General features: G+C 39.0%; 2 protein-coding genes across 2 annotated transcripts; both read left to right on the top strand.

The window, feature by feature from the left end:
* The first annotated feature begins 2,179 nt into the window (after window positions 1-2,179).
* Window positions 2,180-14,938, top strand: CCT3 (chaperonin containing TCP1 subunit 3). Its single transcript, XM_034977295.2, has 12 exons — window positions 2,180-2,319; window positions 2,395-2,456; window positions 2,550-2,726; window positions 3,947-4,144; window positions 4,832-4,956; window positions 6,123-6,318; window positions 7,134-7,288; window positions 8,383-8,551; window positions 9,256-9,348; window positions 9,755-9,869; window positions 10,141-10,316; window positions 11,236-14,938. The coding sequence occupies exons 1-12, from the start codon at window positions 2,289-2,291 to the stop codon at window positions 11,353-11,355; spliced, it is 1,617 nt and encodes a 538-aa protein (XP_034833186.1). The 5' UTR covers window positions 2,180-2,288; the 3' UTR covers window positions 11,356-14,938.
* Window positions 14,939-16,593: 1,655 nt separating this feature from the next.
* Window positions 16,594-22,244, top strand: LOC117989902 (uncharacterized). The gene is made up of 3 exons (XM_034977297.2): window positions 16,594-16,702; window positions 20,317-20,421; window positions 20,875-22,244. The coding sequence occupies exons 2-3, from the start codon at window positions 20,332-20,334 to the stop codon at window positions 22,048-22,050; spliced, it is 1,266 nt and encodes a 421-aa protein (XP_034833188.1). The 5' UTR covers window positions 16,594-16,702; window positions 20,317-20,331; the 3' UTR covers window positions 22,051-22,244.
* The last annotated feature ends 1,381 nt before the right edge of the window (window positions 22,245-23,625 follow it).

Below are 23,625 nucleotides of genomic sequence, written 5' to 3'. Positions count from 1 at the left end.
TTCATTAGTAGGTTTGATGCACAGAGTACATTAAATATAGAGGTATACTAACACTGAGAAACGAGAATCACAGAGTACTTTTTACACGCATATAACTTCTTTGAGAACAGTTATGTGCATTTTAACTAAATAATTAAATATCATTGCTTTAACGGTGATGGAAAACATTGTGTGGAAACCTGCATGCCTGAGAGTTCTCCAAAATGTTATCAAAGGTGTGTGAAGTGAAGTCTACCAATCCGCATTTGGCCAGCATGGTAGACTATGGCCAAAACTCTTCTCACACTCAAGAGAACCGTACTCTATAGTGAGCCAGCGACAAGCTGAACATAATAGTATACCTTTGACTCCTTTGAGAACAATATGGAGAACTCTCAGGCATGCAGATTTCCTCATGATGTTTCCTTCACCGCTAAATCAAGTTAAGTATAATTAATTGTTTAAAACGCACATAACTCTTAGAGATGCGTACCTAGAATTGAACCCCCAACCTTCAATTATTCAGAGGTGGACATCCTAACCACTAGGCTCTTCGGGGAACTTCTAAAATTATTCCCCAAAGTAATGTCCAAAAGTCAAATCATTTTCTGATTTAATTGATTTAGCTTTGGAAATTACTTTGGAATTTCAATTATTTAGGCAAATAAAACAACAGTTTGATGATTTTTTATGTATTATTTTATTAAAGTAGATTAGATTCAGACATTTTAATTATATCACCATCTGCTTCTTATAATAAAACAACAGTTTGATGATTTTTTATGTATTCTTTTGTTAAAGTAGATTAGATTCAGACATTTTAATTATATCACCATCTGCTTCTTATAAATCTAATCTGGCACCATTCATTATTTTATTTGTCTCTGCACGGGGTCCAAGAGCTTGAGTTCACAACCTATCCCAATCCATATCTTTGTCAGGATGAAGAAATGAATGCAGCACTGTATCACCATTGCCTGAAAAAAAATTATGATAACTGAGTAAGTGACCACTGACTGTGTTGCTTAATCTATACCACTAGGCACTACCAGCTTCTGTTTAGGTATGACGTTGTCTGCGAAGACTTTAGAATCAGTGTATATGGTATCTTTGTTACTAATTTAGCTAATCCAAATTGTTTCTTTAAATATTTGTGGTGCGAAGGAGTAAGAAACATCCAAACTTTCATATGAAGAGCAACGTTTTAGGCAGCTCTAGATACATAAGGAAACATACTCGAGAAAGCACTTGTAGTGTGGAGGTACTTACTATGAAGTCATAACCACCAGTAGCAATGGACTCAATTTGTATAATAGGTACTTTATGAAACGCTGTTAAAACTCCTCTAACTTTTCGGAGTTTAATACCATTGTAACAACTAAATATCACTTGCTTAGCTGTGAAGGAAAAGGAAGATCGTGAGGAAACCCGCATGAGAGCTTTTACTTGTATTGAATGATAACGTTTGTTAACTTACGAGTTCTAACTTCCAAGCAGCCACAGTCCGTCAATAAGGGTCCCAATACTTAAGCAAATCAGTGCCCAGGCATTTGCGTATAAGTTCAGTGAGAAAAACTAAGTCTCCGGAGTCCGAGGAGCAAGCAAAGTTGCAGAATTAATCACAAAAAACAAACGCGTAAACTAAGGAAAAACAACAAAAAATTGTACTTTGTGGTCTGGGGACTCTGGGGTTCTAAATAGTTACCACAGACTAACTACTTATTTGTAATAAGTAACGTAGCCAAATTTAGGAGACTGTTATGTCCATGTAAATTGCTAGATTACCAAGTGATTACCATAGATATTCGATTTAGTCGGGTTATAAATAGGTCCGTGCTACCAATACGTCATCAAAATGTCGATAATGACCAAATGCGATATAGTGCATTAGTCGTCCGCGATAGCAAATTTATCAACTGTAACGATCACGATTCTTAAGGATATTTCTATTGCGATGTCACATGTCAGTTTACGGCAATCGGCCTGCTGTGGCCCTACCGCGTTTGTTTGACAGCTACAATGTCACGATCGCAATCATCTCTGATTGGTTAATGCTCGCTCACTATTGGGCACAATGCATTGTTGCAACAAGAATCGCACAAATTCAGCCAATCAGAACAATTGAGATTGTAATAATGATTGATGCAGGTTTTAGACAATCGCCCTACAGCTTGCTTGTCGCATTTTTTTTCAATAGCAACACTGTTTTTGTTACCACGCGATTTGCGAATTTTTGGTTGAATTTCTTTTTCCTTCAAGTGAGTGAATTGAGGGTTGCTTTTCTAAATAGTTATTTTCACTAAATAAAAATGTACGGACAGCAACCGATTATTGTTTTGAGTGAGTACGATTACTTTTATTAATATTTGAAGCCCTATTTGCAAGTCGTACCTAACTTGAGTGTGTTATTTTCAGGCCAAAACACAAAACGTGAGTCAGGCCGGAAAGTTCAATTGGAAAATATCAATGCTGGAAAGGTGAATTATTGCACATGTAGTAATAGTAATGCAAATTTGCACCCTAAACTTGCATTTGGTGCCAAAAAATGTCTTATATTATGTTTATTTTAGACTATAGCAGACGTTATTCGAACATGCCTTGGACCGCAAGCTATGTTAAAAATGTTAATGGATCCGATGGGAGGGATCGTTATGACCAACGACGGCAACGCTATACTCAGGGAGATCACCGTGCAGCACCCGGCAGCTAAATCCATGATAGAAATCGCCAGGACTCAAGATGAAGAGGTTATAATTTTTTTGTTGTATTACTCATCAGACCATTTCAAATTGTTCATACAGAACTATTTTTGTCGCAAATCTACTAAAAGTGAAGTTTATATTGTTAAGTATGCTTATACTTAACAACTATAAATAAATAGATGTTTATTTTAAGTAAGAAATGACTCTTACACTATTCTCAGCAACATGGTACTTAATATAAGAATTAGTCAGATTTTTTTTCTGTTGGTATCTCTTTGACACAGAATCGAATTTCGAAATAATGCTTTGCAGAGTTTATCACATTTTGTACTAGATTGAAAGTGTGGTGTCTGATATTCAGATCAAGATTTCTGACTCCCGGTTGGACTGCATTCAACGAGTGTAACAAGCGGATGTTCACTCCAATATCTGATAATATACAGCCAGCCTACCTATTTTAATATGAAATAAGTTTGTATGAATCACTATTGCATGGTTGTAACCTTGTAGAAACCTTCAGCAGCAGTCAAAGCCACCCGATATCATGCCATGCATTCTATTGACGTCACTGCACCCTATCTCCTAAGAATCTTTATCCCATGACTACAACAAAACTGAATCTCTTATTCCTAAAATATTTTCCTTTTCTCTTCTAATAAATGAGAATATAAATAGAAATTAACTAATAATCATGAAATTATTTCAATCTAAACTTGTACCTAATACATAAATTCAGCATTGAGATTACTCGCTCAGCAATACCAATCATTGTTTTCTGGAAATAAAATTTGTCTTATTATGTGCTACTAGCTGATGCCCGCGACTTCTTTCTCATGTAGTTACGGTTTTAAAAATCCCATGGGAACTCTGATTTTCCTAGATAAAAAGTAGCCTATGTCACTCTCCAGGTCTTTAACTATACCCATGCAAAAAATCACATCGATCCATTGCTCTGTTGCGATGTGATTGAAGGACAAACCAACAAACAAACACTTTCGTATTTGTAATATGAGCACTGAAAAATAGTGATTAAAAAATTAATAGAAAGATAGCAAAACATTGTTGCATCAAAACAGAAATTTTATCAAGACTCATCATCATCATGATCAACCCATCGCCGGCCCACTATTGATCACAAATCTCTCAGAATGAGAAGGGTTTAGGCCATAGTTTGTCACACTGGCCCAGTGTGTATCTCTCCAAAGTCTGCCAGTAGAACTCTCTCTACCTGTTATCTACATTAAATGATTTGTTCTGTTTTCCAGGTTGGAGATGGCACAACATCCGTTATAGTCCTTGCAGGAGAGATGTTAGCTGTGGCGGAGCAATTCCTGGTGCAAAACATCCACCCCACAGTGATCATCAGGGAGTACCGCCAGGCGTTGGAGGATGCTGTCAAACTGCTGCAGGACAAGATCTCTGTACCCATTGATTTGAACGATCGGGACAAGCTTAAGGAAGTGGTAAGTTCATAAAATATGTGTTAAATATGTTTTTTTTATATCTGAACAGCTGTCGTTGTTATTTCTAAGTAGATGATACCCGTGACTGCATGCGTTCGTTTAGGTTTTCGTAAAAATCCCTTGGAAACACTCCAAAAACTAGCCCATAACCTAAAGTAGCCTACAGAATGCAATCTATCTTTTTACCATTTATTTATTTATACCTACTATGTCTTCAATGTCAATTCAGGTTTTTAAAAACCCTGTGGGAACTCTTCAATTTTCTAGGACAAAAGTAGCCCATGTCATTCCTCGGCCTACAAGCTATCTCTGTGCTTTTGTCAAAATCGGTTAAAGGGATTGGTCGTGAAAAGCTAGCTGACAGAAGGGTTTCGCCCACCCATAGTTACCATAGTCTACCACGCTGGCCATGTGCGAATTGGTAGACTTCACACACCTTTAAGAACATTGTGGAGAACTCAGGCATACAGGTTTCCTCACGATGTTTTCCTTTATTTAAACACATAACTCCAAAAAGTTAGAGGTGCTTGCCCGGAATCGAACCTCCGACCTCCGATTAGAAGGCGGATGTCCTAACCACTAGGCTATCATAGCCTCTCCAATACATTCCATTGAAGGAAATTCCGAAATAAAGTTCCAAAATTTGGTCCAGACATTGTCTCAAATGTGTCTGAAATTGTGTTTCAGATTCGCTCGTGTGTTGGCACCAAGTACATTGGGCGTTGGGCGGACCTGGCTGTAGACATTGCTCTAGACGCAGTCAACACTGTTACCATTAATGAAAATGGAAGAATTGAAGTTGACATTAAAAAGTAAGTACTCTACAGTTTCTCTTATTAATTATAATTATTTTTTATTTTGTCATGTGATAAAAATGGCTTGAATCTTTGATCTTCATCATAAGTGTTACTTACTGATTTTAAAAAGCTACAGTAAAAAAGTGATAATAAGTCATAGCAAGCCATATAGTTTGGCAAGCCTTATAGCTAAATTTATTATTATTTACTTAATTATAATTAGATAGATAGATAGATAGATAGATATTTAAATATAAGTTATGGAGTAGTAACCAGTTATGGCTGCAACTTCATTGGTGTTTGGTTCCGGAAACTTCTCATTTATCAAGCCACTGCCATTGCTAGGCTGAAACGTGCCAAAAAAGTCCTGCTATTTTTTACTTACTCACTGATGTAATGCTTGGATCTGAGCTGTTACGTAATTGGTTATTTGCCTACTTTTGAATTTGATAAATATTATTACTTTATTATAAACTATGCTATACTATATACTATACTATAATATATGCTTTATTATAAGCTATACTACTTATGCTCGCGACTTCGTCCGCGTGGACTACAAAATTTCAAATCCCTATTTCACCCCCTTAGGAGTTGAATTTTCAAAAATCCTTTCCTAGCGAATGCCTACGTCATAATAGCTATCTGCATGCCAAATTTCAGCCCGATCCGTCCAGTAGTTTGAGCTGTGCCTTGATAGATCAGTCAGTCAGTCAGTCAGTCACCTTTTCCTTTTAATATATAGACTAGGACAAAAATAATGACGTACACTGAAAAAAATATTAAAATCCAACAAAGATTTACAAAGTTACAGGCAATTTAATTTTGGAGTGGGAGGGTCTTCTATCCCTTTCTCGCAAAACGAAAATTTGTATGAACCCGCAGGATGGTATTAGTAGGTGTGACGTCAAACTGCTGTATCGCTATCTCTGTCTAATCAGAAATATTTAAATGCTTATAACTTTTTTATTTGATCGATTTAATAAGTTTTTCAGTTTACGTCATTATTTTTATTCTAGTTTATAATAAAGTAATAAAAAAATTGGATTCAAATACCCAATTAACATTACAAATGGTCAGTGTGACCACCTGAACCATAATGTGAAAATTTGAGTTGTCCCTTGAAAAAAGGAGTTCATATACCTTCATCTTCTGTTAAAAATAATAAAGTATATTTTCAGCTATGCCAAAGTAGAGAAGATCCCAGGCGGTACAGTAGAGGAATCCAAAGTGCTGAACGGCGTTATGGTCAACAAAGATGTGACTCACCCCAAGATGCGGCGTTACATTGAGAACCCGCGCATCATCCTGCTCGACTGTCCCCTTGAATACAAGAAGGGCGAGAGCCAGACCAATATTGAGATTATTGGGGAACAGGTAAGATCAACCATCCATCCATTCAATCATCCATCACCCAACAGTGATGTTCAACAAAGATGTGACTCACTCCAAGATGCGGCGCTACATTGAGAACCCGCGCATCATCCTGCTCGACTGTCACCTTGAATACAAGAAGGGCGAGAGCCAGACCAATATTGAGATTATTGTGGAAAAGGTAAGATCAACCATCCATCCATTCAATCATCCATCATCCAACAGTGATGGTCAACAAAGATGGGACTCACCCCAAGACGCGGCGCTACATTGAGAACCCGCGCATCATTCTGCTCGATTGTCCCCTTGAATACAAGAAGGGCGAGAGCCAGACCAATATTGAGATATTTGGGGAACAGGTAAGATCAACCATCCATGCATTCAATCATCAATCCATCATCCAACAGTGATGGTCATCAAAGGCGGGACTTATCACAAGATGCGGCGCTACATTGAGATCCCGCGCATCATCCTGTTAGACTATCCCCTTGAATACAAGAAGGGCGATAGCCAGACCAATATTGCGATTATTGAGGAACAGGTAAGATCAACCATCCATCCTTTCATTCATCCATCATCCAACAGTGATGGTCATCAAAGATGGGACTCACCCCAAGACGCGGCGCTACATTGAGAACACGCGCATCATCCTGCTCGATTGTCCCCTTGAATACAAGAAGGGCGAGAGCCAGACCAATATTGAGATTATTGGGGAACAGGGGAATCCATCTCTTCAGTCATCCATCCATCCATTATCCATCCATCATCTATACATCGGCCTGCATACATCTACCTACACCATCTTTTTTAATTTCCAGGACTTCACAAAACTGCTGCAGCTGGAAGAGGAGCACGTGCAGCGTCAGTGTGAGGACATCATCGCCCTCAAGCCTGATGTAGTGATGACTGAGAAGGGCGTCTCGGACTTGGCTCAGCACTATCTGGTCAAAGCTGGCATCACAGCCATCCGCAGGTATAGTACACTACAGGTTGAGATGCGCTAGTCCGGTGCGGGTGAACGCGGGTGACGTGCTGGTGTGCGCGCCCCCCCGCCTCATACCCCGATTGCCATCTCGAGTCTCGACCTGTGGCAGGCTATATAGCATTAAAAGTAGCATTATAAATTATACCCCTTATAAAATACTAGCTGATGCCTGCGACTTCGTCAGCGTGGATTTAGGTCTTTAAAAATCCTGTGGGAACTCTTCGATTTTCCAGGATAAAAATTAGGCTACGTCTTTAACTATACTCATGCAAAAAAATCACGTCAATCCTTGCTCAGTTACGACGTGAATGAAAGACAAACCAACAAACAATCGCACTTTCGCATTTATAATATGGATAGAGATTTTAAAGTATGTAGGTTATTCATTAGATTATGCCTGGATTTCGTCGGAATGGGTTCAAGGACCATAGATTTTAGATTTTTGAAAAATCCCAGCGAACTGATTTTTCCAGATAAAAAGTAGTCTATATTTCCCTTCGGGATATAAGCTGTATCCATATCATAATCAACTTTTGTCAAAATTAGTTAAAAGTAAGTAAAAGTAACCTTTAAAAGTCCCCTGGAAATTCTTTGATTTTCTGGGATAAAAAGTAGCCTATGTCCTTTGCCGATATACTAGCTATCTCCGCGTTATACCAAATTTTGTTAAAAAAGACACATTTTTATTATTTTGTAACATTAGTATGGATTACATAATATGAATTTACATACATTGGAGCAGTTTATGTATTTCGCAATTACATCAGTACCTAATTAAAGTATTAAGTAATCCATACTAATATTATAAATGCGAAAGTGTGTCTGTCTGTCTGTCTGCTAGCTTTTCACGGCTCAACCTTTCAACGATTTTGACGAAATTTGGTACAGAGGTAGCTTGCAATCCGCTACTTTTTATCCCGGAAAATTTTAGAGTTCCCACTGGATTTTTAAAAACCTAAATCCACGCGTACGAAGTCGCGGGCATCAGCTAGTATAATTATACATTTCTTAAAATTTCTTGAATGGCAACGCTGAAACGAAATAGTGGCACTTCGCTGTAATCAATATTGTAATTTGAACAGATTACGTAAAACCGACAACAACCGCGTCGCCCGAGCTTGCGGCGCCACTATCGTCAACCGCACTGAGGAGCTGAAGGAGTCGGATGTCGGTACTCAGGCGGGACGCTTCGAGATCAAGAAGATTGGCGACGAGTACTTCACCTTCGTTACCGAGTGCAAGAACCCTAAGGTGAGTGCGATATCTATTTACAGAGTGCCAAATATCACAGGATATTTCCTTTTTAGATATAACTTCTGCACACCACCGCAAACAATTTCACCCTCACCACCTGGGTGTCTGGTGCACTACGACCGCACATTGTGCCAGATCCTTTTTACCACGGTGTTCCTATTAGATTACAACATGGGGTTATTCAAGGCGTGGACCAACAAATTCCTGAAAAGCTGGCAACGCATTGGTAGTTCCTCTGGTACTGCAAATGTTCATGGGCGGCGGTAATCACTTAACATCAGGTGACCTGCCTGCTCGTTTGCTCGCCATTTTTATAAAAAAAAACTTAACGGAAAGTTAATGTTGTCCAAATCATAGCACCCTGAGTTAAGTCCATTGGACATTTTCTTTTGCAGGGATTTCCAAGCATTAGATTATTTATCTTATAATCTACACTTGGCCAACGTAGTGCACAATGGCTAAAACTCATCTCATCGTGAGGAGACTCATGTTCAGTAGCTCACTACCCAGCAATGGATAGTTGAAGATGATATATTTGCGAGTGACTGATGCATGGTGTTTCCGAAACATGGTGCAACTTTAATGCAAAAGTATAGTTTGGTCAGTTTCTTTGGTAGGTACTTAAATAATAGGTATTTATCTGCGTCTGATGATAGTTATCTAGTTTATTATTAATTTTATCTTAAATTAATTAATTGCAGGCGTGCACTATTCTTCTGCGTGGCGCGTCCAAAGACATCCTCAACGAAATTGAGAGAAATCTGCAGGATGCTCTCCACGTGGCCAAGAATTTGGTAAGCTTGAACATTACTTTTTGCTATTCTTGTAAGCCGTGAACCATGTATTATTATAATACCTAGCTGCCCCCGCGAACTTCGTACCGCCTAACAGTCGATTCTTTAATTTTTTTTAATTCTTTAAATTTTTATCTCCGTAAGAACCATCCTCGTACTTCAAGGAATATTATAAAAAACGAATTAGCGAAATCAGTTCAGCTGTTCTCGAGATTTGCGATCAGCAACACATTAAGCGATTCATTTTTATATATAGAGATTATTGTGTATTTAATGGAGACTTTCTTGAGGAAATATAATTACAATTTAAACGATTAAAATTAAATTTTAAAATAAACGGACGGACTCTGCTCAGGCCTGCTCATGTCTATTAATAATTTTAATATTATATATTACCTTTGTGTAGGTGCTGAATCCGCGCCTAGTGGCGGGCGGCGGCGCGGTGGAGATGGCCGTCTCTGCGGCGTTATCTGCTAACTCGTCGCACTCCACACCCTACCGCGCGGTTGCACAGGCTCTCGGTAAGGGATTTATTTGCAACTAGCTGATGCCTGTGATTTCGTCCGCGTGGATTTACGTTTTCAAAATCTTCCCTTTGAATTTCTGGTATAAAAAGTAGCCTATGTCCTTCACCGGGATGCACCGGGATGTAAGCTAACTCTGTACCACATTTCATCAAAATCGAATAAACTGTTGAAAAGTGACAAACTTTCGCATTTATAATATTAAGTATGGATTGTTGCTCAATCCAAAATTGATGTCATTCCCTAATCACGGAAACTTCTTTTACAGAAATTATCCCACGCACGTTAGCTCAAAACTGCGGTGCTAATACAATCCGTACGTTAACGGCTCTACGTGCGAGACACGCCGCGGGCTCGAGCACTGCTGGCATCGACGGAGAGACCGGAGAGATCGTGGACATGGCCGTCAAAACAATTTGGGAACCACTGGCCGTCAAACTGCAGGTACGTTTGGTTCCACCAAAACTTATCTTTTACAGAAATTATCCCACGCACATTAGCTCAAAACTGTGGTGCTATTACAATCCGTACGTTAACGGCTCTACGTGCGAGACACGCTGTGGGCTCGAGCACTGCTGGCATCGACGGAGAGACCGGAGAGATCGTGGACATGGCCGTCAAAACAATTTGGGAACCACTGGCCGTCAAACTGCAGGTACGTTTGGTTCCACCAAAACTTATCTTTTACAGAAATTATCCCACGCACATTAGCTCAAAACTGTGGTGCTATTACAATCCGTACGTTAACGGCTCTACGTGCGAGACACGCAGCGGGCTCGAGCACTGCTGGCATCGACGGAGAGACCGGAGAGATCGTGGACATGGCCGTCAAAACAATTTGGGAACCACTGGCCGTCAAACTGCAGGTACGTTTGGTTCCACCAAAACTTATCTTTTACAGAAATTATCCCACGCACATTAGCTCAAAACTGTGGTGCTATTACAATCCGTACGTTAACGGCTCTACGTGCGAGACACGCTGTGGGCTCGAGCACTGGCATTGACGGAGAGACCGGAGAGATCGTGGACATGGCCGCTGGCCCTCAAACTGCAGGTACGTTTGGTTTCACCAAACTTATCTTTTACGGAAATTATCACATCCGCTGAGAAAGGCTTTTTGATAATTGGGTTGAATCAAGTGGGTACTGACTAAGTGACTGATCTATCAACGCACAGCTCAAACTAATATATGGATTGGGTTGAAATTTGGCTTGCAGATAGCTATAATGACGTAGGCATCCGCTAAGAAAGGATTTTTGAAAATTCAACCCCTAAGAGGGTGAAATAGGGGTTTGAAATTTGTGTAGTATATAGCTAGTCTTTAACATATTTAGATAATGATTATTACCTGATTTATTTGCAGGTATACAAAACGGCGGTGGAGACGGCGATCCTGTTGCTCAGGATCGATGACATCGTGTCCGGATCCAAGAAGAAGAATAATGAGCCCACCGCGCCCGCCGAGGCCGCCATGCAGGAATAACTTACACTAACTTGGCAGCATATTCAGAGACTAATAATCCTTATTGATGACATTTTATTCCTTTCACACTATTGGTAATACTACATTACAGTACTACAACTTTTATAAGTGACGGCGATGGACCTGCGCAGTGTAAGCTCCCTTTGCTAATTAAAATAAAGAAATAAATAAAAATATTTTTAATTCAATTAAACTTACAAGTATTTTGAATCGTCAGTTGCGAAAATATCTCAGCCAATCATTACGCGTGACCGTCCGCTATTGGTTGTTGCCTACGCGCCACGTCTTGTTTGCGCGAATTATGAGTGAGATAGCACGAGTATGTTGTTTATAATTTTTTTTTACAAAAAAAATAAAAACACTAACAACACTAAAAATTGAAAAATAATTTAATTTATTACCGAATATATTATTATGTATACAAGAGTTAATATAGTTCCATAATAATAATTTTTGGTGCCGGTGCCAATTAGCTTTAGCTGCGCGAATCGTCTAGACTTCATATTTTTATGAGACTCCACAATGGCACCGATTTTCGCCGACGCGACTTATAAAAGTGGTTCTACTGTACAGTAATCGCTATCTTACGGTTACGCCGCTCTGAATTCGCGGTGAATTTAAACTTGCGCATGATATTTGTTTTTAACTGGCTCGGCTCTGGGTTCTAGCCCTTTTGAGCCTTTGCGCATGATAATAATAGGAATGTTGCCTTAGATGTCAAATATGAGTACAAAAACCACTGCCGACCTCCGACTGACTTGGTATTTATGAATTACTAGACTAGATAATGCCCGCGACTTCATCCACTTTGAAACAATAAAATTTTTGTTGGAACCCTTCCATTTTTCAGGGATAAAAAGTAGCCATAGGCTACTTTCCGGCTCTGCCCCCCAATTGTGTAAGAATAACCATTTCATGGCTATCGCAATCGTCAAGGATTCTGCCCTTTGATTGGCTGTGAAAAAATGTAAACAGCGAATCAACCAATCAAAGGGCAGAATTTCTTGACGATTGCGATAGCCATGAAATGGTTATTCTTACACAATTGGGGGGCAGATATGACATAGGCTACTTTTTATCCTAGTAAATCCGCGCCATCTTAGAAAATCCTTCAAAATTGGTTAAACGGATGGGTCGCGAAAAGTTGACAGACAGACAGATGCATTTTCGCACTTGTAGTGTTAGTAAGTATGCGGTTTCTATATTGAATGTGTATTTTTATCCCTAAACTGTTATATTTCAAATGAGGTGGCTAGCTTGAAATGAGGTTTTGCAACGGTGTTACAAATTTGATTGTGGATTCAATGATCTTCCAGATTCAATGAAACATATTATTATTGTCTCTGAATATGCGTTTTTACAGTTTAGCAATTAATAATAATTACGTATATTAATAAGTGTAAAAATTAGTTTAACAACAAATTGGTACTGATTTTGAGCACAACTTAATTTTAGAGTATTCACATCCTCTTCTTACTAATGTAATATGACAAGGACAGACACAGTTTGGCAGTTTTTAATTTAATTTAGAGCTGTCAAACCTCGTGACTTAAGCTCTAGCAGCTTAGCGCGAGCCTATTGTTTAAATTTGTAGCGTGCACTAAAATTTAGAATCTTTAAATGTGAAATTCATGTTCCGTCCTTTTTTAGCAATATTAAGAGGAAGAGGATGCAGATACTCTAAATACGATCTTGGACTGCAGTCATAAAATAATGTGATTTTTGTATTGTGGTAGTTTATGGGGCTAGAAATCATTAAAGACAATAATTAAAAAAAAATATGATTTTTGTTAATTTTTAAAAGTAATTAACTAATTACTAACGTCACGTCAATTTTTTAAATTTATTCTCTTTAATAATTAATTCTAGCCCCATAAATCACCGATATTCAAAAAAATCACATCATTTTATTACTTCCAAGATCCTATTTAGTTTAAAGAAAGACAACAGAATCAGCGCCATTGGCACCGATTCTGCGTACAACCTAATTTTAGAGTATTCACATGCTCTTCTTACTAATGTAATATGAAAAGGACAGACACTGTTTGACAGTTTTAAATTTAATTTTTAGATGTTAAAACCCGCGATTTTAGCGCGCAGTCGCCAACCTACTGTTTTTTTGTATTGTGCAGTTGTGCACTAAAATTTAGCACTTTAAATGTGAAAGTCATGTTCCGTTCCTTTTTTAACATTGTTAGAGAAGAAAAGGATGTAGATACTCTAAATTTAGTTTAGAGAAAGACAAAGGAATCGGTGCCATTGTTACACTAATTGGTTACATTTTTAACGTATTAACAAGGGCCCTTCTGTTTGCGTTAGGTACATACGCTAGGAGTGAACGACTACATCAATACATTTATTATAGATATTTGTTTTTTGCACTGCAAAATATGTAATTTCAAATTCTCATCATAATGATGAAAATATGCTTGTTGAATAACTTTTTTTTTTTGCTACTTTCCAGGTTTTGATATCTATCATTAAATATTCATCACAAAGCTTTGATTTTTATCATTATTTCCATAAAGTGCAAACCAATTTTTACTTATTAAACGCTTTTGTGCTTAAATATAAATAGTTATAAACAAAATATTATGTAATAGCTTGTATGAATAGAACAAAATAAATTTGAAATAGATTTTTTACCATTTAATGTCAATTTTAGATCCAATTTTGCCCAGCCTAAGGCTGAGATCTATAGAGCGCACTTTGACTTTGCTCAGACTTAAGATTGAGTTAAAACGAGACAGATTTATGTGAGAGGTCTCGTTCTAACTCTGTCTCGTTTTAACTCTGTCTCGTTTTAACTCTGTCTTAAGAAGCAAAGTCAGAGTGCGCTCTTATAGATTTTACCCTATGTATTAATAGGAGGATAAAGTTAGTAAGACCGTGATATTATGCAGTTTTTGTGAAATCTGTTTGTCGGGATTATCGATGCGAAACTATTAAGTACTGAAACTGGATTTTAATTTCGTTTTGATATATCGGACGTCGGGCCAAACCCCTTCTCACTCTGAGAGGAGACCCGTGCTCTGTAGTGAGCCGGCGACAGGTTAATGGCCGACTGGCATAAATAAAATAGTCTGCTATCAACCGAAACATAAATAAACAGTCACTTGCAAAGCTTCGCTTAGTAGGTGGTAGTATAGTGCATTCAATATTAACTGGCGTGTTTCCACTAAAGACCGTCATTAGCAATAACAATAGGATTACATTCGACATGCCACGTAAACAATAGGGGTAATAAACCAAACACTCATAGAACCCATTCATTTTTAAAGGAGCCGGTTAAACCTTATATGTTTTGTTGCAAACCAACCAGTGTTGATACTTTTGGATTCACCCGCCACGACTTAATCCTATTGTTACTGCTAATGACGGTCTCAAGTGGAAACACGTCAGTTAATATTGAATGCACTATAACAAGATGCCTTTAAATACTAATTTACTATAATGTACGTCATGTAATAATTGTTTAGTTACTTATATTTAATATGGCTGATATCGCTAGAACGCGTTGTTTATGTTCGAAAATGCTATTTTTAAACGGAAGAAATAATAGTATTAAAATTATAATATCTAATGCAGTGTTTTTTTTCATTTAATAGATAAGTTTGTCATTTGTACAAAGGTAAAATCGCATAATAAAAGACTAAAAGGAGAGAGCTAATAAATACTATATAATACTACTGCGCCCTCTTAATAGTAGGTCTATTAAGAGGGCGCAGTTCGGTGCTTTCTTCATACAAACGTAGGTGGGTACTACATCATTAATTGATACTGGATGATGCCCGCGACTTCCTCCACGTGGATTTAGGTTTTTAAAAAACCCGTGGGGCTCTTTGATTTTCCGGGATTCCCAGGGATGCAAGCTATATCTGTACCAAATTTCGTCAAAATTGGTTGAATGGATGGGCCGTGAAAGGCTAGCAGACACGACAGACAGACACACTTTCACATTTATAATATTAGTACGGATTGTACGCTCAACACTATAAAGTATACTTATCGGTCGTAAGACAAAAAAATAATAATTTTAAAGTTACGAGCCTCGACATATTTTTATTGCCGCATGACAACTAAAATGAATAGTGTTATTTCTTGATGGTACGGAACCCTTCGTGTGCGAGTCTGACTCGCATTTGACCGATTTTTGATATTCAAAATTGATAGGACCGTATAACAATGATGTTACATTACATATAGAAAGGTCATGAACACTAGGGTAATCTACTAAAATAATGAAAATTGTGTTATACATGTTACTTTGTCTTTATTCAGTGTGAAAACTGGGATTTTATAATATTATGTTAAAGCGTTTATGGTCAGTGGTCACCGGTCTCAATTTGGCGATAGGAGATGCGGCTGCGCATTCACATTGTTAGCATTTGGGATCCGAATAATTATTATAAACCGTTAGATTGGTGCGCGTTTCCATTGTACTTTCATTTTTTAACTGAAAAAAAAATGTCTTTGATTGCCAGTTTTGACAGAGTAGAGGTGCTTGCAATAAGTGAAGAACTTCGTATGTTCAAGGAAAAAACCAGCCAAGTGCGAGTCAGCCTCGCGCACCGAGGGTTCCGTATTCGAGTATTTTTTCGATATCCTGCACGATAAATCAAAAACTTACGCAAATAAAAACTGTTTTAGAATGTACAAGAAAAGTCCTTTTATATGATACAAAGAACTTAACATTATTAGTACGGTAAATTCTTTGGTTTAAATGAAACGGCAATTTTATTCAGAGAAGAATGTAATGAAAGTGGTGCTTACTTTAGTTTGCACATTTTTAATTTTAAATATCAAAGTTCATTGGTATTTTCGTGGAGGAGAACATGGCTCAGTGGGTGTGGCGAAGCTGAAGTGGCATTGGGAAGGGTACATATTTCGAAAAACCGGTAGACGGGGTCCCAAAATACTGGAATGGTGACCTCGCACCGGAAAGCGCAGCGTTGGAAGACCCCCAAATATCTGGCGAGTCGCAGGGAGCCGCTGGATTCAGACCGTGGTGTGTGGAAGTCCCTATAAGAGACCTTTGTCCAGCAGTGGACGTCTATCGGTTGATGATAATGATGATGATATTTTGAAATTTTTGAAGCTACGAGTATGTTTTGCGAGCTCAAAAGAGAACAGAATCAGTCAAAGAGAAACGAGATCAGCAGCAATGGAAACGCTCTCAATAGGCATACAATGGTGTCCCCAAACAAAAAGTGTACAAGTGCGTGACCGCTGCCGGTCGCGACCCTCCGTCCCTCACTGCAAGTCCTCATAGCACTCACTGCACTGCAGACCTCCCACGGAGGAGGACAGATCCAACTCTTCAGTTCCCCACTGGAATATGTGAAAGGTTAGTAGGTAGTATTATTTAACTTTCTTTGTTTTGCTCGCTGTGGGCTTCTCCAACCAGGGTGCGTTTGAAACCCTCGTAGTTTTAAATTTACATGATTAATTATCACCGAGCGTATCGAGAACAATAATTTTAATCTATGTTATCACCATTTAATACCTACCTACATCAAATTATTAACTAACTAGCTTATGCTCGCGACTTCGTCCGCGTGGACTACAAAATTTCAAAACCCTATTTCACCCCCTTAGGAGTAGAATTTTAAAAATCCTTTCTTAGCGGATGCCTACGTCATAATAGCTATCTGCATGCCAAATTTCAGCCCGATCCGTCCAGTAGTTTGAGCTGTGCGTTGATAGATCAGTCAGTCAGTCAGTCAGTCACCTTTTCCTTTTATATATATATATATAGATAGATTTTATACATTTAATACATATACCTACGTCAATTATTAACTACTAGGTATTTAATATGGCAAAATATTTCCCCATGCTAAATAAAGTTAATAATAGCTAGCCTCCAATACTCTGTTACAGTTCTTGCAATTCACGAAGGCGAGTGGACTTTACTTGTAGTTACGTCGGATACTTACGCAATGCCCGCGGGCATTGCGTAAGTGTGCGTGCATGTCGGACCAATCAGTCACGAGCAAAGCAAGCGCTCGCAAACGCACACATTCAGTGTATCTTACTTATATCGATACGACTTAAACACAAGCATGAGCCACTCACCTTCGTGAATTGCAAGAACAGTACGGCCCCGATTAGGGTGTGGAAAACAATTTTGCAAAATGACCATTTTTAGGGTTCCGTACCTCAAAAGGAAAAACGGAACCCTTAGAGGATCACTTTGTTGTCTGTCTGTCTGTCTGTCAAGAAACCTACAGGGTACTTCCCGTTGACCTAGAATCATGAAATTTGGCAGGTAGGTAGATCTTATAGCTGACATTTGGGGAAAAATCTGAAAACCGTGAATTTAGGGTTAGATCACACAAAAAAAAATTGTGGTCATGAACTAATAATTAGTATTTTTAATTTTCTAAGTAAGATAACTATATCAAATGGGGTATCATATGAAAGGTAGGTATTCACCTGTGCATTCTAAAACAGATTTTTATTTATTTTTATGTATCATAGTTTTTGAATTATCCTGCAAAATGTCGAAAAAATACGACAGTAGTACGGAACCCTCATTGCGCGAGCCTAACTCGCACTTGGCCGGTTTTTAATCCTATGGCCTATACTGTCATTGTTCCCTTCTCTGCTGGTTATTGCGTATACTCTACTTTATTCTAGCCGCCATTGTTGACATAGGATCTAGACGTTGAGATGCAACTAGGTCTGGGTGACCACTCTCTATTCCCTCACTCTCATAGTTCGCGTCTTTGCTCTAGCCGGTTGTCGGCACTGTTGACATAGACTTCGAGACGTAAGGTCCACTACTGAGCACTATATCGTCAGTATCATATTTTTTCGGGTTCCATACCCGAAGGATGCCAACTGGACCTTATTACTAAGCTTTCACTGTACGTCTGTCTGTCAGCTCAGCGGGCTATATCTCATGAACTGTAATAGGTAGAGAATTGAAATTTTCACCCCGGGATCGAACCCCCCACCTCCGACTAGAAGACGGATGTCCTAACCATTTGTAGCTATAGTTAGGTAGGTCTAGGTAGGTTTTCATTCATGAGAATAGTTCGATACGTACTAGTATAGGTAGTATTTGGTATTGGTACATACCTACATATTTTCATGAATGAAAAGTGGGTTCACGGCTGAATAGGTACACAATGATAACGGTCGCATTTATCAATGCATCCAGACAATGATCCAACTTTTATGAACCAGAACGGTTTAAGTTAAGCTCGTAGACTGTGATAAGGCGTGGGAAGATACATATATAGGTATTGCTATCATTTTTATAATTAGTACCTACTAACTAATCAATTTTCAAATACTGAAAATTTTCTAGATGAAATTGTCCAGAATTCCTACCAATTGCAATCCGGGTTACATCTTTCAAGAGCTAATAGACATCTTCTAGGTAAACGCGTCCCATCTTAGGCCACATCATCACTTTCTATTAGGTGGGATTGTGGTCAAGCGTGTGCCTACACCTACTGAATAAAAAAACGATCTTTTTTTATTGCTCATGTTCGCAACTTCGTTCGCGTGGATTTAGGTTTTAAAATCCCATATATTGGTGTAAAAATAAGCCTATGTCACTCTCCAGGTCTTTAACTATATTCATGCAAAAAATCACGCCAATCCGTTGCTCTGTTGAGGCGTGATTAAAGGACAAACCAACAGACATCATCTTGTAAAGTATAAAAATATAAAGTGGCCCGCCGAAAGCCTTAGCCGCGATTTGGATCTAGGTTTTGTTGGGATTTCTGAATTTTTTTCTTCAAACCATAAGTTTTGGAGCCAGTAGTTTGAGGTGAACGTATGCGAAAGGATCTGGAAACCCACCGCATTATTATTCCAAGAAAACTCCTATCATTATATGAATAATGGAACTGGTCACGACTCTCAGCTATGTGGAATAGGTACGATGCAGAGATAAAGTTTGAACTATACAGTTGGTCGGAGGCTTCGGCCGTGGTTACCAGTTACCACCCTACCGGCAAATCCGTACCGCCAAGCGATTTAGCGTTCCGGTACGATACCCAGTAGAAACCGATAGGAGTATGGTATTTAATGAATCTGTCATACCCCTTCCAAGTTAGTCCGCTTTCATCTTAGAATTTGCATCATCATTTACCGTCAGGTGAGATCGCAGTCAAGGGTAAACTTGTATTTCAGATTTTGAATTAAAAAAAATTATAAGTATGTACATGAAAGTTATCTAAACCCATCAGACAGCGTTTTCGAGGCCGAAATACACAGACAATTTATATAATTTAGGCAGATAATATTCACGGTTAGATGCCCATTTGGAGACTTCCGTCGATTGCATCGCGTTTCCGCCATTGACAATATCGCTGGCACATTGCGCGCTGTTGTGAAATTTTGGTGACACTCATTTTAGAATCTAACATAATCAGAGGTATGAATCAAGTCAGTCCTCGCGCACCCTTGTTTTATTACTTATATTACTAGCTGATGCCCGTGACTTCTTAGTTCGTTTGCATGGATTTAGGTTTTTAAAAATCCTGTGGGAAGATCCCAGAATGCAAGCTACCGCTGTATTAAATTTCGTCAAAATCGGTTGAATGGATGGATTGTGAAAAGCTAGCAGACAGACAGACAGCACTTTCGCATTTATAATATTAGTTATGGATACATAGATATTAGGTAGTCCTTTGTAGAGCAGAAAAAAAAGCTTAGGGTGAACTAGGGGTGGTACGAGGATAGGCCAAGTAGTCAACATTGGATGATCCCTCTGTTTGAAATCTACGCAATCCTGTATTTTAACTATATTGTATGAAAGGTGCAAAATTTCAAGTACAGTAGGTACGCGGCAGAAAATAATGTACATCGACCTTTAGAAAGAGGTGTAGCTGTTTTGTAGAGCACTGTCTCTGTCGTTGAGCAACGCTCTACAAAGCGGAATTATCATTCTAAAGACATTATTTTCTATCGCGTACTGTAACGGATGTTTGTTTGTTTCAGCGAATGTGACGAAAAATGGAGATTATTACCAAAGCGATATTTTGTGCTTTACTCGTGCAATCCGGGCTTTGTTTTGATATTCAGCACACCAACAATGATTATGAGGTCAGAAATTAGAATACGTACCTATAGTTTTGTAATTTTGTAGCACACTTTTTAGTTTTTCATTAATAACTTGCTCATAAAAGGCGTAGCCAACATATCATGATAGCCTAGTGGCTAAGACGCCCGCCTCCTACTCGGGAGGTCGAGAGATTCGATCCCGGGCACGCATCTCGAACTTGTCGCAGTTAGGTGCCTATATGTGCGTTTGAAGGAATTAAATATCACTTGCTTTAACGGTGAAGGAAAACATCGCGAGGAAACCTCATGCAGGTTCTGAGAGTTCTCCATAAAGTTCTCATAGGTATATGAAGTCTGTCAATCCGCACTGAGCAAGTGTGGTGGACTATGGCCTAAAGTTTTGGCCCTAAACCTTCTCATTCTGGGAGGAGATCTCTGCTCTGTAGTGGGCCGGTGATAGTTTGATCATGATGACCTAACGTGTTTCGTTTCCAGGAAAAATCAGAAGATGCTGCCAGAGGCCGACGCGATGTTATCGAAGAAGAAAAATTCTACAACATTAGAACAGAAAATAGACAAGACACATTGAGTGAACACACCCCGTGGCTTCCTGGTCCTTTACCCCCAGAAGATCCAACTACAAAAATATCAATCACCAATACTGGACGAGAAATACCGCCAATGTACCAAACAACTGAAAGCATAACAGACAAACCAACAGGACGCGGTGCTAGAGCATCCAACGAAAATTGGATTAAGCTACCTTTTCCATCAAATCGTGACGATGGACACGATATCTTGACCCCGCCGCAACCATCTGGAGAGCTCATCAATTCCCGAATGCCAAGAGTCAATTTCGTGACCCAAAACAAAGCAATCGAAGCTTCCGAGTCGAGGAACGATAAAGAATCGATACAGCGACCATCGAGGACCGATGATTTAAGAACCGAATTCGTAAGGCCAGAGGAAGACACACCGCAGTACAAGCCCGTGTATCCGCGCCAGGCCGTTTATTACCCGGAAGACAACAGGCGGCCCTACTACGATGATCGATACTATCCTGCTGACGATTTATACAAGCGTGATCCCTACTATGATTTATACGATCGCAAGCGGTACAACCCCGGGTACGGCCCGCGAGTGGACAGATATGATGAAGGGTATGATAATTATGTACCTCGGAAGCCGAAAAGGATTATTTACTACGCACATCTCCCCGAAGTTGTTAGGACGCCACCGAGTGTTGATTTAAGATATCGATACTCTGTAGATCCTTATAGACGCTTCGATGACGATTACAGTGCTCGAGCAAGTAGATATGACTACAGATTCAGACCCAGGTATCCTTATGCACCTTTACGAAAGGACGACAGGAGATACGGTTACAAGGACTTGACTAGTTCAAGTACTAGCAATAAAGATAAAAAAATTGATGAAAAAGTTACTCCTATACCTGTGCTTCCTAAAAAGGAGGATAAATTTCAATCTTCTGGGAGTCCCAACAGAAATACTCATAGGAACACGATAAATAGTCATCAGTATCATGACGCTGGAGATAATTACAATGATCTATCTCACAAAGCTTTCTTGGAACAAAAAAATGATTATCTCAGATTTGACGAGCCGTTATTCCACAGCGCCATCGAAGATCCATATCAGAGAAAGTACTAAATATGATTTCTGGGAAGGAGTATGTCGTTCGGCAAATTTTTCCAAAATAAATTGAAAAATACGAACGACATATTATTTTATCAATGCATTTAATTGGTATACAAACTAATTACTAATCTGTTTTTCTGTAAAATACAGCTCAGTAGAGTTCCCCAAAAGTGTCCATTTGATTTACTAATAAATGTAATAACGGATGGTTTTGTTTAATTATTCGGGAAGGGAGAAGAGTTCGCGACAAATTGTACGAGCAATAAATCGAGAGTTTAAATTAAAACACGGCGAGGGTGAAGATGAATTTCATTAAGAATTAATTAATGTCATTCTTAAACGTTTTGTTTTTCTTAACGGAATAAAAAACATCTGTCGGGATGTTCCGGCGGCGACGCGTTTTCTTAGGTAATTAAGCAATAAATTTTGCGGCTGGCAACATCCCGAGGTGGGGGCCAATTACGGTGCGCATTTAAGAAAATGGATGTTGCCACTTGAGGGCGCGGGGTTATTGCGTGACTAATGTGCTACTGAAACGTGTTACTGCATTCTCTTGGACGAAGATTTAAGTATTTTTTGGTACTTCGTAAGGTAATTACAATGACTAAATTAATGATCCATTTTTATCGGTCAGCTTCTTTCTTCTATTTCCGACTTTTTAGGCAGATAAAAGTACTAAGTAGTAGGTATAATTATAATAATTTATCATCATCATTATCAACCCATCGCCGGCCCATTACTGAGAACGGGTCTCCTCTGGGTCTCGAAGTCGAGAAGGATTTTTGGCTGATTTTATACACCTTTGAGAACTCTCAGGTATGCATGTTTGCTCACGATATTTTCCTTCACCGGCAAAGCAAGTGATATTTAATTGCTTAAAACGCACATAACTCCGAAAAGCTAAAAGTGCGTGCCCGGGATCGAAGTCCCCACCTTCCAAACAGGAGGCAGACGTCTCTCTAAATTCCACCGTCCGCGTCAGGGCCAAGAAAAAAACTCCAAATAACTAATTACAAGGAGCTTAGAAAAGAATCCCGCGACATGACAGCTTGTAATCAAGGATAAGGATTTTTTCCGTTTTTTCCAACGCGGGGCCAGAAGCGTTCGCGGATTAATGGGCCGGGATAAATTACTTGTAATTAAATGTTTGAGGGTTGGCCGATGGTGCATCCAGTTTGAAATTGAGCCTCATTTGATTTGGAATAAGAAAATAATTTATGAGTGGTTTCTCTATAAGTATCTATCACAGACTCATCTGTGATATCTTGTCTTGATATGGTTTTGTCCCTAGATGGCAGTCCATCAGTACTAGTAGCTCAGTACATTATGTTATCATCATCATCATCATCATCATCAACTATTCAACCAACTACTCTTGTATATATACCTACGTAAGGGGCTCCACACACCACGGTCTTGCGTTTCCTGAATCGCTCCCTGCAGGCTGCAACTCTCCTGATATCGTCCGTTCACCTAATGGGAGGTCTTCCAACGCTGCGCTTTCCGGTGCGAGATCGCTATTCCATTCCATTGTTATAATCTGTCATCACTACCTCTATTATAAAACGTGAAAGTGTTTGTTTGTTG

The sequence above is a fragment of the Maniola hyperantus genome, chromosome 17 (assembly GCF_902806685.2).
Source record: "Maniola hyperantus chromosome 17, iAphHyp1.2, whole genome shotgun sequence".
Classification (NCBI taxonomy): domain Eukaryota; kingdom Metazoa; phylum Arthropoda; class Insecta; order Lepidoptera; family Nymphalidae; genus Maniola; species Maniola hyperantus.
Note: the sequence above shows the minus strand (reverse complement) of the source record. Positions and strands in the feature narration are given on the sequence as shown.